General features: G+C 41.9%; 1 protein-coding gene across 4 annotated transcripts in view; it reads right to left on the minus strand.

Moving 5' to 3' along the window:
• The window catches only part of rptor (regulatory associated protein of MTOR, complex 1), a 162,794-nt gene that overhangs the window by 52,318 nt on the left and 92,715 nt on the right, over nt 1-17,761 (minus strand). For all 4 annotated transcript variants that reach the window (XM_057337785.1, XM_057337784.1, XM_057337783.1 and 1 more), the window contains exon 25: nt 9,351-9,461. In XM_057337785.1, the coding sequence (XP_057193768.1) occupies nt 9,351-9,461 (111 nt within the window). The remainder of the gene's footprint in view (nt 1-9,350; nt 9,462-17,761) is intronic.

Genomic DNA, 17,761 nt, shown 5'->3' on the forward strand with positions numbered 1-17,761 from the left:
AGAACAGCTCCTGACTGATTAAATTATAACTTATGGTAAGACATAGTAAGATTGAATCTATATTTCATTCAAAACACTGATTATTTGTATATTTGCTACAAAATACTTAGATCACTTGTTTTTATTTTATCTAGTGCTGTCAATCGATTAAAAAAATTAATCAGATTAATCACACATTTTCTGTGATTAATCATGATTAATCACACATAATAATATTTTTAAATATACTTTTACATTTTAATAATTTCACATTTAATCTTCAAATTGATGTAGAAACAACATATTTCTTTAACAGCATCATTTTATGAATGAAAGAAAACATTTTGATATTAGTACTGTAACTGATGTCTCTATTAAATTGATTATTTTAACATTAATTATAGCCATTCAACAATATAATTGAGAGCTATCATGAAATATACAGAAATTGAAGGAAGTTCTCAAACACTTTACAGTCTTTAATGCTAAATTATAAATTAATTGCAGAAGAATTCTCATTAAAGCTACAAAATCACATTGATTTCTTCTTTTATTTTGTCCTTTGATTAACGTTAGTGACAGGAGTCACAGCAGCACGTTTAAGAACGTGGCCCCTTTAAGAGCTGTCTCAGTACGCAGATCTGACCGTCACTGCACTCCCATTTTCACAACTCTTTGCATTCATTTAAGATTTTATTTTACACTTTGAAGTCTTGCTTAAGAAAATGCTAGACAAAACGGGATTCCTGGCATAATCTTGTATGGTTTTATCCATTCAAGCACGAAAGAGAACTTAACACGGATGCGCTGTCTGACAGAGATTCACCGACGCAGCCTTCAGCCCGTGACTGTTTACACCAGACTGGACCTCGTGTTGCGTTTTGCCGCGTCCCACAGTTTAGAAGCTGTCTATCTTCATTGAACGCGTCAAAGCAACTGTTTAAAATCGCGCTTAAGTGGTTTAAAAGCCTGTACCAGGGGTCTTCAACTACTTTTCTTTGAGGGCCAGACTCCAAAAGTATAAATAGGATGCGGGCCAGATTTTTTTACCATATCCTCATTTCTTCTGTTATTTATTTCATTTTGTTCCTTTTATACTGTTTTTGTTGCTGTTACTTATAGGCCATATATTAAAACATGCACACAAATATTGCATCCAGTATTTGTGCCTTTTCATGATATTAAATTAAAAAGGAAATTGTCTTTTTAACTGTATTTTATATTCCTTAATGCATTACTTTACCCCAAAATTGCTACTAATTTACTCACCCACAGTTCTCCAGTACATCCAAGATGTGGGTGGCATTGTTTTTTCAAGAAGATTTTTCTGAAGATATTTGGTTGAATTAATTAAAGTTAAATCAATAAAAGTAAAAAACGCAAATACATTCAACACAAAAGTAATCCCTGCCCCTTGTGACGTTAAATAAGCGTCATATAAATCAGTCAATTGAACTGTGCAAGAAACTGAACGCTATTATCACATCTTCGGGTGAATTCCAATCGCATTCATGTGCCCCACGCACTTATAGGGCAGAGCCTTTGTATAGTGCGAGTTCTGGGGGAGATGAACAGCTGTTTTTCATAAATATAGCCATTATTCATAATGAATGCAGTAATAAAAACAACACCGTTTTCCCCTTATCTGAGACAACCTTTCACGTGGTGTACCCTTCCTACAGTTAGCCTACTTTCAAGGGCAGAAAACGCGTTTTAGAACACGACCTATCGCGACCAAACCGATTGCCTGTGGCCGTGCAATGCATTGCTGATTATAACGTTGTAAATAACATTAAGTTTCTTGGACTGACCGATCAAATCGCTTTATAAGACGTAAATCATTATGAGCCGCAGGAATTATGTAGCAGCGTTCTGGCCTTTTAAAGATGTGGCGTCTCAGGAGGACGTGCATTTAAAGCACACCGTTCTTAAAGTCTCTCCACTTATTTGAAATGTTAAGGCGGGCCAGGTAAAGATGATTGACGGGCTGCATTTGGCCCGCGGGCCGCCAGTTGACTAGCCCTGCTGTACACGAATAAGAGTGTGATTACATAATGTAACGCTAGACAAAGAATGTCAAAACAAACGGATGCTGCGTTAATTGCGTTAAATATTTTTCATGCGTTAATTTGAAAAAATTAATCGCATGCGTTAACGCGTTAATGTTGACAACCCTAATTTTATCCCTTACAATATTTGAAATTTCTGTGAGTTAGGCTAACACCGTGTCTACACTTATGCCACCCGTAGCTGGAATCTGCTTCTGGAAGATATCAGATGTTCACCAGTTAGGGTTGGGAATCGGAATCGAAAGGCTAGGAATCGGATCGGAAACAAAAGGAATAGGAATCGGATACTTGAGATTAAAATTTGAATTCCTCTTATCAAATCCTGTGTGCATATTTTCAGAAAAGTATGCTGATATCTTAATAAAAACCCTTATGAAAATTAACAATATTTTTACTATAGTAAGCATTGTTTAACCATAGTATTTGCATTTAAAAGCACAGGAACCACAAATTAACAATAATTTAATTATAGTTACAACAGTTTAACCATGATGTAGTTCAACTATGGTAATACAAACAGTAATAAATCATATATATATATATGTACACACTGTTCTAACAATATGCTATAAAATAATGCCTTAAATTAAACGATATAAACAAAACAAAAAAAATACTGACACTAATAATAACGATGCATAATTTAGGATAAAAACAATATTAGGCTATAAATGCAACATTTTAAATGAATTGAAAAGTTGTTTTAAAGAGCCAGAAAGTCACTGTCGACCAGGTAAATGAACAGTTCCGGTGTTACAGTAAATGTTACCAGATCGTTGTCGTGTATGAAATATTGTCCTCAATTAGATGCTTTTGGATATATACCTATACGTGACCTCATCCAGGAGACTGTACGTATACGTGACCTCGTAGCCCGCGATTTTCCCATTTGCGAATTCCACACATAATTACGACCATGCTACTAAAACCAATGGGAAAACATGGATAAATTCTTGAAAAGAAAATCTAACGACCCTGAATCGGAACCTGGGCCCTCTAGCAGTGGAGACACAGGAAAGAAAGCAAAAACGGTGAGCTCAAGACAATACAGCGACAGTTATCTGTCATATGGATTCACTTTCACCGGGGATCGCTCGGCAGCATTACCCTTATGCTTAGTCTGTGGAGAAAAACTATCTAACCATGCAATGGTTCCTAGCAAGCTTAAACGTCATTTACAAACAAAACATCCATCACTTATTAAAAAAGACAAACTATTTTGTGCATTTGAGAGATCAAACGGAGAAACAGGCTTCTGTGATGAGGAGGAGTACCACAGTGTCTGAAAAAGCTCTCGAAGCTAGCTACCTGGTTTAGCTATTTGCTGGTTTAGTGGCAAAATCGAAGTCATTAATTATGCCTGCATGCAAAGCAATTGCGAAAACAATGTTGGGTCCAAATGCTGCCAAAGAAATTGCAAAAGTGCCCGTTTCAAACAATTCAACCGCCAGACGCATTGATGATATGTCCGCTGACATTGAGAGTGTTGTACTGGAAAAAATAAAAACTAGCGTCAAATTTGCACTCCAAATTGATGAATCAACAGACATATGTGGGAATGCTCAGCTATTAGCATACGTGCGCTTTGTGGATGGTGAAATCATCAAAGAGAATTTTTATTTTTGCAAAGAGTTGCCATCAAAAACAACATGAGAGGAAATATTTCGGGTGACATCCGATTACATTGAACAAGGAGGACTAAAATGGGAAAACTGCGTGAGTGTGTGTACCGACGGAGCAGCATCCATGACTGGGAATACCAAGGGATTCGTCAGTAGAGTCAAAGAAAAAAATCTGAACGTCACGGTCACGCACTGTTTTTTGCATCGCGAGGCACTTGTTGCCAAGACGTTACCAAAGGAGCTGTCGAATGTGTTGGATGGTGCAGTGCGTATTGTCAACCCATCACGCTCTCTAAGATCTCAAAACTCCAGACTTTTGATAACACCTAGAATAATTAAATCCACCAAAGGGGGTAGAGCTTTCTCATACGTAGCACCTAAACTCTGGAATAGCCTCCCCGATACTATTCGAGGGTCAGACACACTCTCCCAATTTAAATCTAGATTAAAGACACATCTTTTCAGCCAAGCATTCACTAATACATAGCTAATGAACAGCAGCTACGCTAATTATTCTCGTTTCTGTTTCTGCCCTCGCCTCGGGATGCCCATCCCGAGGTAGGGAGAGATTCCGCCAGGCCCAGATGAACGTCAAATGCCCATCCACAACTAGAGATTAGCCAGCTACATCGGAAAATCCCGTGCCATCCTCCTGCGAGAGCCTGCGGACTGACTGACCATCCAGCTCCATCCAATGCAATTCCATCACCACCCAAGAAAAAGGCGACCATCTGGCCGGCCCAGCTCAGACAATTCCATCCCCAACCGAGAGCAAAGACAGGACTACCTGTCACATAAATGCTAAATTTACAATACTTGGTATTTAATGCTAAACTNTCTAGATTAAAGACGCATCTTTTCAGCCAAGCATTCACTAATACATAGCTAATGAACAGCAGCTACGCTAATTATTCTTTTCTGTTTCTGCCCTCGCCTCGGGATGCCCATCCCGAGGTAGGGAGAGATTCCGCCAGGCCCAGATGAACGTCATATGCCCATCCACAACTAGAGATTACGCCAGCTACATCGGAAAATCCCGTGCCATCCTCCTGCGAGAGCCTGCGGACTGACTGACCATCCCAGCTCCATCCAAGCAATTCCATCACCACCCAAGAAAAAGGCGACCATCTGGCCGGCCCAGCTCAGACAATTCCATCCCCAACCGAGAGCAAAGACAGGACTACCTGTCACATAAATGCTAAATTTACAATACTTGGTATTTAATGCTAAACTTACATCACATGACAGCAGTTTGAAGTTACGGCTGCACTCAGTGACTTTGATTGGAGGTAGCTGGGTGGGTGTTGTAGGGAGTGGGGGGGCTTGTTGGTTGTGGTTCGGGGCGTTTCATTTGTTGGGACTGTGTGGGTCTGGTCTGGTTGGTCTTGTTTTGTGGTCGATGTCGGACAACAGAGGAATAAAGTTAATTATGCCATTACTACTTTTCCCTGGTTGTTCCTCTGTTGTCTGTTGTTGATCGCGGAATGGGACCGGGTTGGACCTGCACGGTTTCGGCGGGTGGGGCTTCCTGGGTCGCGGCTCGTGGGCTCTCCCTGTTCTTCGTGGACGTTGCTCGGTGGCTTGGTCGGGGTCACTGAGTGCAGCTATGACACGTCAGAGGAGATCTGGCCCTCCCGGCTGAGCCTGGTTTCTCCCGAGGTTTTTTTTTCTCCATTATTCATCATTGGAGTTTGGGTTCCTCGCCACAGCAGAGCAGTGCAGTGTTGGCTTGCTCGCCGGGAGACTGCATTTATTTATTTATTTATTCATTTATTTATTAGATATTATTTATTATAATGATCTTGCTTGGTCTATAAACACCATGCACTGTGCTGTGTTTTACCTTTCTGTGTTTTTCTTATTTGCTCCTGTAAAGCTGCTTTGGAACAATGCACATTGTGAAAAGCGCTATATAAATAAAATTGAATTGAATTGGACCCTTGAAAACTTTATAAAAAGTAGCAAAAGCCACCTCTAATTGAAAAGCCGACTATTGGCTATTCTTATGCGAGGACCATAAGACTTTATTGCTTCATACGGAGGTCCGATGGCTGTCCCGTGGTAAACTTTTGTCGCGTGTGTACGAACTGAGGGAACAACTGAAAACCTTCTTAACAGCGGAAAAATCGGAGTACGCATTGCTGTTGGCAGATGAGGAATGGTGTGCACGGTTGGCATACATGGCGGACATTTTTGCACTCCTCAATGAACTGAACACTCGAATGCAAGGGAGAAATGAAAATGTACTAACTAGCACAGACAAACTGCATGGATTCAGATCAAAGCTTGCCCTCTGGCGACAACATGTGGAAAAAGGCTCTCTTGAGATGTTTCCCCTTGCCCAAACTGGACATTCAGACAACTTTGCGGCATTGTGTGAGGTAATTTGTAAGCATCTATCAACTCTTGAAGAAATATTCTCTTTTTATTTCCCCTTAACATCACCTGAAGCCTTTGATGAGCCATAATGATCATGTGACACTGATTGGTTGTCTGAGTCAAATGAGCCCACCCCCTTGTCTCTAAGTGGTTGTACTGCTAAGATATTCAACACGGGACGTTTCATGCCTTATATGGGCATGCTTCCTGTGATTGGGAAAATTTGGGAGGCTCTTACACCCCAGGGGTACAACTTACACCCCATTGTGAGTGATGTTCTTACAGAGCCTGATAGCCTCTTCAAATTGTGTATTATTTTCATGTTTCTACGATATCCTCACTCGGAGCTAAGACCCGTCAAAGTTGGGCGCAGTGTTAAGTCAAGGATTTTTCGGGTTTTTATTCGCCCCCCCAATCGCACCCCCTCCACCCGATCGCTTCCAAAAGTCATCACACACCATTCCTCAATGGGCCGCTCGATTTGATGTAGTCATGGGTCTACGTCAAAAGCTGCGGGACAAGTAGCGTGCCAAACTTTTGGCGGAACAAGAATAATTATAAGAAGTACGTATGTTCGAATAACAATAGTTTTGCTTTTTCAAAGCATCACTAATAATGTTTCAGCAATGAGCTGTACAGGGACGGCCATCTGGGCATTACTAGTCATAGAACCTCTGGCAGTGACAAAGACTGACGAGTTTGTGATCGTGAGATCCACGAATAACGGTCAGCGCGAGACTAAGCGACACTGTTCCCACAGCAGTGTGTAACCTAGTTTAAGTTACTTGAAATATGTATATTTTCATTCTCGGTTTAATACTGCTCTTGTTTAATCTTAACTTGTTTAGTTGAGGTGTATTTGTGTACTCTATTACTCAGGTCTCTTATTTCTCTACATTGTGGCTGCACTTATCTGAAGATCTCTAGTCAAGGAGCTGGTTGTTAAGGAGTCTTACCAACCTGGAGCTTAACGCGCTTAAAACTGTTGAGATGATCGTGGACTTCAGGAGAAAGCCCCCTGTTCTCCCCAAACTCACCATCATGAACAGCACTGTGACTGCAGTGGAGTCATTCAGATTACTGGGCACCACAATTTCTCAGGATCTGAAGTGGGACACTCACATTGACTCTATTGTTAAAAAGGCCCAACAGAGGCTGTACTTCCTTCGCCAGCTGAGGAAGTTCAACCTGCCACAGGAGTTGCTGAAACAGTTCTACTCTGCCATCATCGAATCCATCCTCTGCACTTCTATAACTGTCTGGTTCAGCTCAGCTACCAAATCTGATCTCAGAAGACTACGGAGGGTAGTCCTGACTTCTGAGTGTATCATTGGTACAACCATCCCCACTCTCCAAGAACTGTACTCATCCAGAATGAGCAAAAGGGCTGGTAAAATCACTCTGGACCCCTCACACCCAGCATACTCCCTTTTTGAACTATTACCGTCTGGTCGACGCTACAGAGCACTGAGCACCAGAACGACCAGACACAGGAACAGTTTCTTCCCTCAGGCAATCTATTTTATGAACACTTGACATTAAACGCGGAACACACAACTCTATTTTACATTATTTATTAACCAAATATGCACATTTCAGATCTGTACATACATAATTGTCTATATTGTATATTGTGTTTTTGCTGTTTTGTACATTGCCTATTTCTATATTATTGTATATTATTATTATTTTTTTATCATCTGTGTTCTGTCCTGTTGCTGTCTTTCTGTTGCACTGTGGAGCTTCTGTCACTATAACAAATTCCTTGTATGTGGAAACATACTTGGCCAATAAAGCTCATTCTATTCTCATTCTATTCTATTCTTAGATTGAGTATTAGTTACAGTTGCACTTTTTTGTACTTTTGTATTTAAAAACGCCCGGGTATCGGAATCGGGAGGGGAAAAGGGGTATCTGAAGATCTCTAGTAAAAGTTTGGAAACACTCTTTTTTTGTTCATATTTTTTCTTCTTTTGGAATAATAGGAAACTCATCAAAACTATAGAGTAGCCCAATTGTAACTGCGTGAATTAGGTTGTGAACGTAAGCATCTAAAATAAATCAAAACTATGTCATATTTTAGCATCTTTGAAGTTGCCACCCTTTGACTAGAATTTGCTAAATCATTTTCTTGTCATTTTATCAATTAGCTTTTTGAGGTCTCACCCTGGGAAGCTTTTATAAGAGTATTGAAGGAGTTCCCAATCTATTCAGTGCTCTTGTTGGCTGTTTTTTCTTCATTATTTGGTCGAAGTCATACATTTAAAAAAAAAGTTTTCTAAAGAAATTGTTATGTTGGCACAAACATAAAACAATTAAGCATACACCTTGAGATTATAAGATTTTGAAGATCATTTAAACATTTCAAGTGTTTCCAAACTTTTGACTGGTATGATAGATGGCTATTTCTGCCTAAAACCTGAAAACTTTGGTCTAAAATAATGAAGAGTGGTCTCCTTTAATTTCTTGAGTCATCCATAGACATTTACATTTACGCATTTGGCAGACGCTTTTATCCAGAGCGATTTACATTGCATTGTATAATACATTTGTTTTTGCATGTGCAATCCCCTGGGATTGAACCCATGACCTTGGCATTTCTAGTGCCATGCTCTAACCACTGAGCCACAGTTTCATCAATAGACAAATGATACCAAGCGCTCCCAGGTTTCATATTTAATTACAAAATGTGTCAGATTGGCATGAAATTTAGTTTGTCGGATCTAGAGACACTATTGACAAAGTTATTAAAAGCTTTATGATTGATCGAATGGTACTCGTTTATCCACACAATGAATTTGAAGGCAAGCATGCCAAAAAGACACAAGGCTGAAACTTCGCAAAATATTTGTGTATTGACATGAAACTTGGTATGTATTTTGTTTGCCGCATATCTCATAATTCTGATCATAGTTTGGTCACAGTGCCTAGTGAACAAAAGTTATTAAAATGTATTTTCATTGTGTTTGTGCTTTTACCATATTTTAATCCAACATCAGACATATCCACATATATTTTACTTTCTGACCATGTTGGGCCTGACCCGGTTACTACTGCTTGCAGCTATAGATGTATGACTGTATGCACTTTTTCAATTTCGGTTTGCACACACACCCATTAAACAAACCCACAGAGATTAAATAAATAAATCTATAAACATCTTTATTAGTGTGCATATGAATAAAGAAAGTAATAAACATCTCAAGAAGGTGAGTAAATGAGTGAGAGAATTTCATTTTTAAGCAATCATTTAAAGTTGCTTCATTATGAATAGGCTACTTTTAAACTGTGCAGTGATTACCTTCATGACAGGCTGAGCGAAGTATTTTGCACTCCAGTCACACACACCTGTCTGGAGACTAACACTGATAAAACCCCTGTGAGCGGCCGTCTCATCTCCATCCTCAGCAGTCTAGGACACACACAAAAGACAATAAGACTACTGACTTCGGATAAAACGTTAAATGAAAAATAACATGAAATACGTATTCAGTTTTAATGGCAAAGTTTTACAAATCACAGAGAGTTGTTTGACTGTTTTCACACTTCCGTGGAAAAATAAATGTCATAAACAACTTTTCACAGTTAGATCTCATTGCTTTCATACAGGGTGTCTACAGATATAAACAAGAAAAATACTTTTTAAGACAATTTTAATGCCACCTTATATGAAATTTAGACCATATTTGAAATACACATTACATACACATTACTTTAGATATACAAAGTAGCAGAAAAATGACCATTGCAAAATTATTTTCAGTTCTGAATTTACTATCTATATACACTACCGGTCAAAAGTTTGGTATCGCTTGACAAAAATGTTTCTCATGCTCTTAAAATCTCTTAATCTGAAGGTGTATGTTTCAATGTTTGAAATTACAATACACAAAAGTATTGAGGGACGGGGCAATTTATGCATTTATCTATGACAAGCTGCATTTATAGACAAAAAACAGAAGCAAACGTGGTTAGAAAATGCCCTTGTGTGAATTAGAGCGTTAGTTCAGTGAAGCTGGCAACATTGTTACTTCCCACCGCAACCTTTTAAACTAGAGAAAGTAAACTATTGCTGTAAGTCAATGTCATTAATCCGAATGCGTCACTGACACCCGCATGCACTGTTATTACTTGATTGCGAAGCAAACGGAAACAACTTGTGGGCTGGTTTTAAAGCTTAGCAATTCCGGCAAGGAAAACCTGGAGCTTTGTGCATTACAAGCTCTCTCATGAACGGAAAACTCAATCCTTGCACATTACAAACTCTCTCTGGCGCGAGGAAAAGCAAGAGTCGCACACATTAGAAGTTCTCTCGCGTGTGGAAATTCAGTCCCTGTACATTAAAAACTATCTGGAGCAAGGAAAAGCCTAAGCTTTTTGTACATTGCACATTTCTTCGTGCAAGAGAGTTTGCAATGCGTGTTTGTAATATTACTTTGCAACATTCATTGACAAACAAGCCAACTATCATCTAAGGAATCAGCTATCGCCAAAATGTCTGACTATCGTCATTACATTATAGTACAACCCTAATGTATATACTTATGTGTTACTGCACATGCGCAAAGTGACGTGTCACATGTCTTCAATACGCATGAGCGCTGTACTGACTTGTACTGATGTTTGAAAGCTGTGGTGGATTAGATGGCAGTAGGTCAAAGAACATTATTTTGTCTTACCAATCGTGTGTTTGTGTTAACGGCTTTTAAATGTACGGTAGGGCTGATAAATATTAGGTGATTTATGCACAGCTTTTGAGCGAAGTACGGGAAAATAGTGCTGCATCCGAAAGCCAGAGGGCGCTCTCGTGCGGAAACTCCAAATACGCACTGCAGAAGATCATCATAACACGGTCTAGAATCTAGGAAATGCCTATGGACATCTTTTTATCACTGTTACTCAAGGCTCATCAGGTATTTTTATGATAATAAAGTATATTTATAATGATCATGTTTGATAAAATATCGTGCAGCCCTAACTTCGATGTTGTGTCAACAGATGGGGTTTTAACTTGAGAACCTATCCTCTCCAAGAGGAATTTCAGGCCAATGAACTTTGCAAATGGCATGCGCCAATCTTCACCCCGTGCATACGGGTATAAAGGAAGATGGCGTCCCAATTAATTCAGCTTTTGCTCTTCGGAACCTATGAGGCATTCTATATTCTGAGTGTTTTTCTTTGTTTACATGCTGGATTTACGACGCGAGCAGCGGAGCCGTCCCTTATTCTTCAACGGAGTTCCCCTGGACGTTTTGGCAATGAGTCAGAGACTCTAAAAGAGCTCATTTCTTTCTGTCTCGCAACATGCGCGGTCTTCGGACATGTCTCGCCGTTGTGTCCTTGGAATCGACACACTCATCCCGAGTCCTGCACATGCACCGCCTGCTTGGGGCTCGAGCACGCACAGGTTGCATTTGTCGACCCGACATGTTCTGTCTGCAAGAACATGTCGATCAAGGTGTTGCGTCACGGCTGGTTAAGGTTCTTTCTGAGCGCAGCCGCAACTTCATCTGCTTCCCGTTCAGGCTCCACTGCTACTTCGATGAGGTCGATCGCTTCGGCGAGCAGCGGAGGTGATATAGGGACTCCGCCAACCCCGGCTCCGTGGACCATCCGTGCCTCGTCACGCTTATCGGAGAGGCCATCAAACACAGCTTGCCCAGCCGCCATCCAGCCAGCGAGGTCCCAAGAACAGTCTGCTCCACAGCAGCCCTACCCCTCCGGTGCCGGCGCCCTCTCAGCAGACGGCCCCCAGAGATGTAGAGCCCTGCGAAGGAGAGTGTCTGCCTCCCGTCAGCAGCCACCCAAGAAGACAGTAAAAGATCTTCCTCTCTCCATGGGCGTTCTTTCTTCCAGCCGACAGCAGCCTCCACTCGATGTTGCAACGGCGACGCTTATCCGACAGCAGCCTCCACTCGATGTTGCAACGGCGACGCTTATCCGACAGCGGCCTCCACCCGACATTGCATTGGCGATGCTCATTCGACAGCAGCCTCCACTCGACGTTGTGTTGGTGATGCTTATTGCTCACTGCACTCTCCACTCGACGGTGCGCCGTGCAGCAAGATCATAAGGTAAGTCAATAGAGCTGTCAGCCTCCCCAGCCTCCTTAAGCGCCTCACAGGTGAGTCAGTGTTATATAGCCTACCCTACTTCCCCCCCATGGGTAAAGTTTAGGCACTCCATCCACCACTAAGCACTTTTCCCCTAGTAACAGACCTGTTTTCCAAGTCGGGTATTGGTTGAGTCATCCCTGGCTTAGGTGGACCCCTATACTTGGGCTAGTGCTCCATACGTAGTGACTCCCCTGTTCTGGGTCGTCCCGTGTGATGTACTCCTCACTTACAGTTCCCCTGTTGGTGAACCTGTGACCTCCCCTCGATGGACTGATACACCTCTATCGTGTTCCCCCTCGGTGGGGCTCTCACGTTATGTTCCCATGTAGTACTCCCCTACAGGCGAGACCATGCAGGTCTCTCCACATGGTTACCTCTCCACATGGTTCCTCAGTTGAGGGAGAAGCGCTTCCCAGAGTCCCCTTACTGTGCCGGGCGGCTATCTCGCTACTAGAGAAAGAAGTCCACCACCTGTGATGGCCGACGGTAAAAGCCTCTCACAAATATCTGAGTTATGGAACGTTCCATTTGAAATAAGTTTGTCTGAGCTTAGTTGAAAAATATTTGTTTTTGATCAATGTCAAGAATTATGAATGTCATTTTGTTTCTCCATTAATGCATCTTGGTTCAAGAATCTATAGACAATAAAGCCGTTTTCATACAGAGATCCTGGAAAATACACGGAAAATGTGTCCAGGAATTTGTCCCGTAATCATTAGATTTTGTTTATTCACACGGCCAGTGATTTTCTGGAATCTGTGCGTGCATGCGTTTACAGTCACACACATTCCGTGAAGATCCCGTAAAGACACGTGACGTAATATACTGCAATGTAATGTTATGTGAATTTTTTTAAGTCATGAAAATTGGGCTGATCACGGTGAAGGATATTTCCTTGTGGTGTTTTTAGGTGGCTAAATAGCGCAATTTGTTGTTATAACTGCCTTCCTTTATTTAGTGCCAAATAGGCCAAAATAATCTCTATTTTTGGTTATTATTCTGTAGCATATATTGTTGCTTTTTGCAAACGACAAAGACGTCAGTTTTTAAAACAAACTTTTTTATTTATATTTTTATTGGTAAATGCAGGACAACGAAGATTATAGATATAAGATTATAGATATATTATAACGAAGATATAAGATAAATATCAAATTTAAATAATAGATGATAATTTAATGAAAATAAATAAAAGGTTTTAAAGGTTGGTAAGCGATCAAGTTTATTGAAGCACTGTGTATTTTCGTGCTAATAGTTTTGGTAAAAGTAATTTCAAGTTTAAGAATCCTGCATTCATCCATGATTTAGCTAAAGACGAATAGTTTTTTTAGTTTTCGATTAACTAACAAACATAAATTACTCGCTTAACTACATTTGTTTTCATAGACAAATTATTTACAATTTATTATAGATGCATGTCATTACTTTTCAGATCAATCACTTTTCAGATCAATCCGGAATGCGTTTGCGTTGACACAGAAGGCACTCTGGCAGTTTCATGCAATTGTCTGGGATCAGCGGTCTGTGTGAATGGGGTTTAAAAAGACAATCAAAGAGACACTCAAAACTAGGGAAGAACATTTTTGTGTAGCGTGATCAGATGGTACTGTAAAAAGTTATGTTTCTGTAGGTAGAGTAAGTACTGCAAGTCATTACTAGATTTTTTTTGTAAAATGAATTAAAAAGTTATAGATATCTATTGAAAGTTGCATTTTCAAAAATGTCTTTTACATTTTAAGATCATTTTGATAAATTGAGTTCTCTTCATTTTATTCAATACATTTTCTGTACTCAGTCTAAAAGGAAGTCTTAAAGATTGGGTATCATGCTATGTCATGAACTTTCCATGCTTAACAAGGTCAACTTGTTAAAAAACAATGTACGTAGTATTTATGTAATTGATGCACTCCCCCAGCATTCCAACTTGTTTCGGAAAGTTTTTTTTTTTAATAATTCTTGATCCTATTCCTTTTATTGGCCATTCTCCCGAAAAGCATGGCAGGGGCGAAAGAAAGAGCCCGTCCGCGAGCCACCCGACGAGAGAGATTCGCTTACCATCAAGATTATCTGCGCTGCATCAAGATGGGCTGCGCTGCGTTGCAGCTCGTTACTCTTGCAATGCTGAAGTTGAGCTGTGTCTGTTTGTTCATGACATTTCAGTGATGGATGTTATATAAACTGAGGATATAACTCTGGATTTGGAGATCGTTTGAAACTGACAGATGGTGCGGTCCCAGTGTTAAAAGATGCCGGACATGAACTTAACGCGTTAAGTCAAACTAAGTCATAAGTCTGTGTTTTGTTGGCAATTGGCATGTACGTGCATAATGTACAAAACACGAAGGCAACATGATGTGTTGCTTGCTCGTGCTGTAGTTCCAACCCACTCTCCCCACTAGTCCCATCTCTAGCAGCTTGTGTTTTTCCGGAAATAATCGTACAGCTGTATCTCTTACAAATTTGATCAAACGAAATACTTTTCGTAGATACGACGTATGCAATACTACTGTATAGGCACTCAAGATTAATATGAGATTGGCAGAAACTGCCTGTGATATGCGATCTTTAAATGTTCTTTCATGTGACTGGCAGAAACTCTATAAATATGAGATGAAAACCTTCACTTGATTGTAAATGTGTTCTAGATACATGCTACAGTCTTTAAAAAAGGAGAAAATATACTGAATTTCATGCTGTGATAAATATCACTGCCCATTTTGTGAAACATGGGTCTACAAATCAGGGGACTTGTACAGTGTCATGAAACATGTGGAGCATCATCTGAAGATGGCTTCCCAAGTAGATGGTGCAAGGTCCAAGTAGATATGCATGATTCTATTCAGTTATGTTACCCATTATAGTACCAGGTATTGTTGCTTAAATAGATTACTGGAATTAGAAAGAACAACTTGTACCTTAAGATTCCTATTTGGCTCTATAATGTTTTATTTGTATCTTGTAGAATCACACTGCAGTTATCAGAGTCCCTCTGGCTGCTTTAATTCTCTAAAAAATATAAAATGAATTATTATTATTTTACTATTATTGTTATGGTGGTGATTTATTTTTTAAATTAAAAGTAATGCCATTGTTATTGTTAACTTGTGTGCTTTACAATGTGCTTGTTAATCCAAGGTGGCAGGAATAACCCCTTTGTAGTTCCACCAAGTTATGATTGTTGGGCTCCATGGATTGGTGTCAACAAAAGGAAATTCGAAACGGTGTTGAACACGGAATTTGCAAAGATAAACAAAAACATGCCATGTGACACGCTTGATCTTGAGATAATTGAAGAACGACTTTGAGATGAGCTTTTCTGGATGAAGTAAGATCCTTCTTAAAACCTTTAAGACCAAGTAAAGAAAATTTAAGGATATGGACAAACAAAATGGCAAGTATACAGGTGCTGGTCATATAATTAGAATATCATCAAAACGTTGATTTATTTCACTAATTCCATTCAAAAAGTGAAACTTGTATATTATATTCATTCATTACACACAGACTGATATATTTCAAATGTTTATTTCTTTTAATTTGATGATTATAACTGACAACTAATGAAAATTCCAAATTCAGTATCTCAGAAAATTAGAATATTACTTAAGACCAATACAAAGAAAGGATTTTTAGAAATCTTGGCCAACTGAAAAGTATGAACATGAAAAGTATGAGCATGTACAGCACTCAATACTTAGTTGGGGCTCCTTTTGCCTGAATTACTGCAGCAATGCGGCGTGGCATGGAGTTGATCAGTCTGTGGCACTGCTCAGGTGTTATGAGAGCCCAGGTTGCTCTGATAGTGGCCTTCAGCTCTTCTGCATTGTTGGGTCTGGCATATCGCATCTTCCTCTTCACAATACCCCTTAGATTTTCTATGGGGTTAAGGTCAGGCGAGTTTGCTGGCCAATTAAGAACAGGGATACCATGGTCCTTAAACCAGGTACTGGTAGCTTTGGCACTGTGTGCAGGTGCCAAGTCCTGTTGGAAAATGAAATCTGCATCTCCATAAAGTTGGTCACTAGGGACTAGAGGGAACTACACAGGGACAGTGAAGGACAGGTGACAAGACTTAACACTAATGGAAACTGGCGGGAAGATGATGGGACAGGTGAGAGGGATGAAACACTAACGGAGAAACAAGGGGGCGGCGCTAAACGAAAGACAGGAGAACACGCGGCGAAATGTCAAAACAAACCGCCACGTGTCTCCACACAAGACGAAACACACACACAAGACATGGTACTGTCACGACCCTGTCCACAAGACACGAAAACTCTGAATAGGAAGGACAGGACCCTGACAGTACCCCCGCTCCAAGGGCCGAACGCCGAACGGCCCAAGGGGAAAACATTCAGCGGGACAAGACAGACAGGAACGAAGACAGACACCACACAGACAAAACAGAACATACTAGGGGCAGGGCTGACAGAACTACGAAAGGGTTGGGGTTGGACAATAAGAAAAATATCAACGGGAAGGGAGGGGGGAATGGGCAGGACAAACTTGGGGACATTAAACTTGGGTGGTACCAGGGGTGGGGACCTAGGAGGGTCAGGGTGTTTCCTAGGGCGGGGGGGGGGGGGGAACAAAAGAGTCCATAGGGGGAAGTCCAAAGGGGCTGGGACATGAAGGGACAGTCTTAGGGGGAATAGTCTTAGCCCCTGGGCGCGCTTGAGGGCGCGGAGTTCTGGGGAACCCAGGGAGGGAAGTCCTGGGGGGGACTGCCGACTGGAACGCCGGCGGTACCGGACTGGACGCCGGCTGGATCGCCAGACTGGATGCCGGCTGGATCTCCGGACTGGACGCCGGCTGGATCACCGGCTGGGCAGGGCTTGACGTCAGCTGGAAGGCCGACTGACACACTGGACAGGATACCGGACTCGAGACCACAAGACTGGACACAGGACTGGACACCGGCTGCACCGGCTGGGATGCCGGCCGCACCGGCTGGACCGCAGGCTGCACCGGACTGGATTCCGGCTGCACCGGGCTGGGCACATGACTGGGCACCGGACTGGATGCCGGCTGGATCGCCGGACTGGTCACCGGCTGGATCGCCGGACTGGACGCCGGCTGGATCACCGGACTGGACGCCGGCTGGATCACCGGACTGGACGCCGGCTGCACCGGACTGGACGCCGGCTGCACCGAACTGGACGCCGGCTGCACCGGACTGGATGCCGGCTGCACCGGACTGGACGCCGGACTGGACGCCGGCTGCTGCACAGGCTGGGACGAGGCCCGCGCTGCCTCTTTTTCTTCAGCCGAGCCACCCGCCTGGTGGTCGGCTGAAGGAAGGAGGTGAAGGGTGCGGCTGGCTCGGGGTTGGAAGCCTCTGACGAGGAACCCCAGGATTCTCGCCTGCCCCGTTTGCCACCGAGGCTCACTGGTGGTGGAGGGAACGGTGTGGCGACGCCCACAACCCCGATCTTCAGGGGACAGCCCTCAGGAATCGCGACCAGCGGAGATGAGTAGGTGGGTTGAACTGAGACCCTGGACTCCGATCGATCAACGGCATACAGCCATATCGCATCAAAGTCCAGCGGTCTCAGCGACCTCATCTCCGCACGCGAGAGTGGCTCCCTGAGACCGG

The sequence above is a fragment of the Triplophysa rosa genome, linkage group LG7 (genome assembly GCF_024868665.1).
Source record: "Triplophysa rosa linkage group LG7, Trosa_1v2, whole genome shotgun sequence".
Lineage (NCBI taxonomy): Eukaryota > Metazoa > Chordata > Actinopteri > Cypriniformes > Nemacheilidae > Triplophysa > Triplophysa rosa.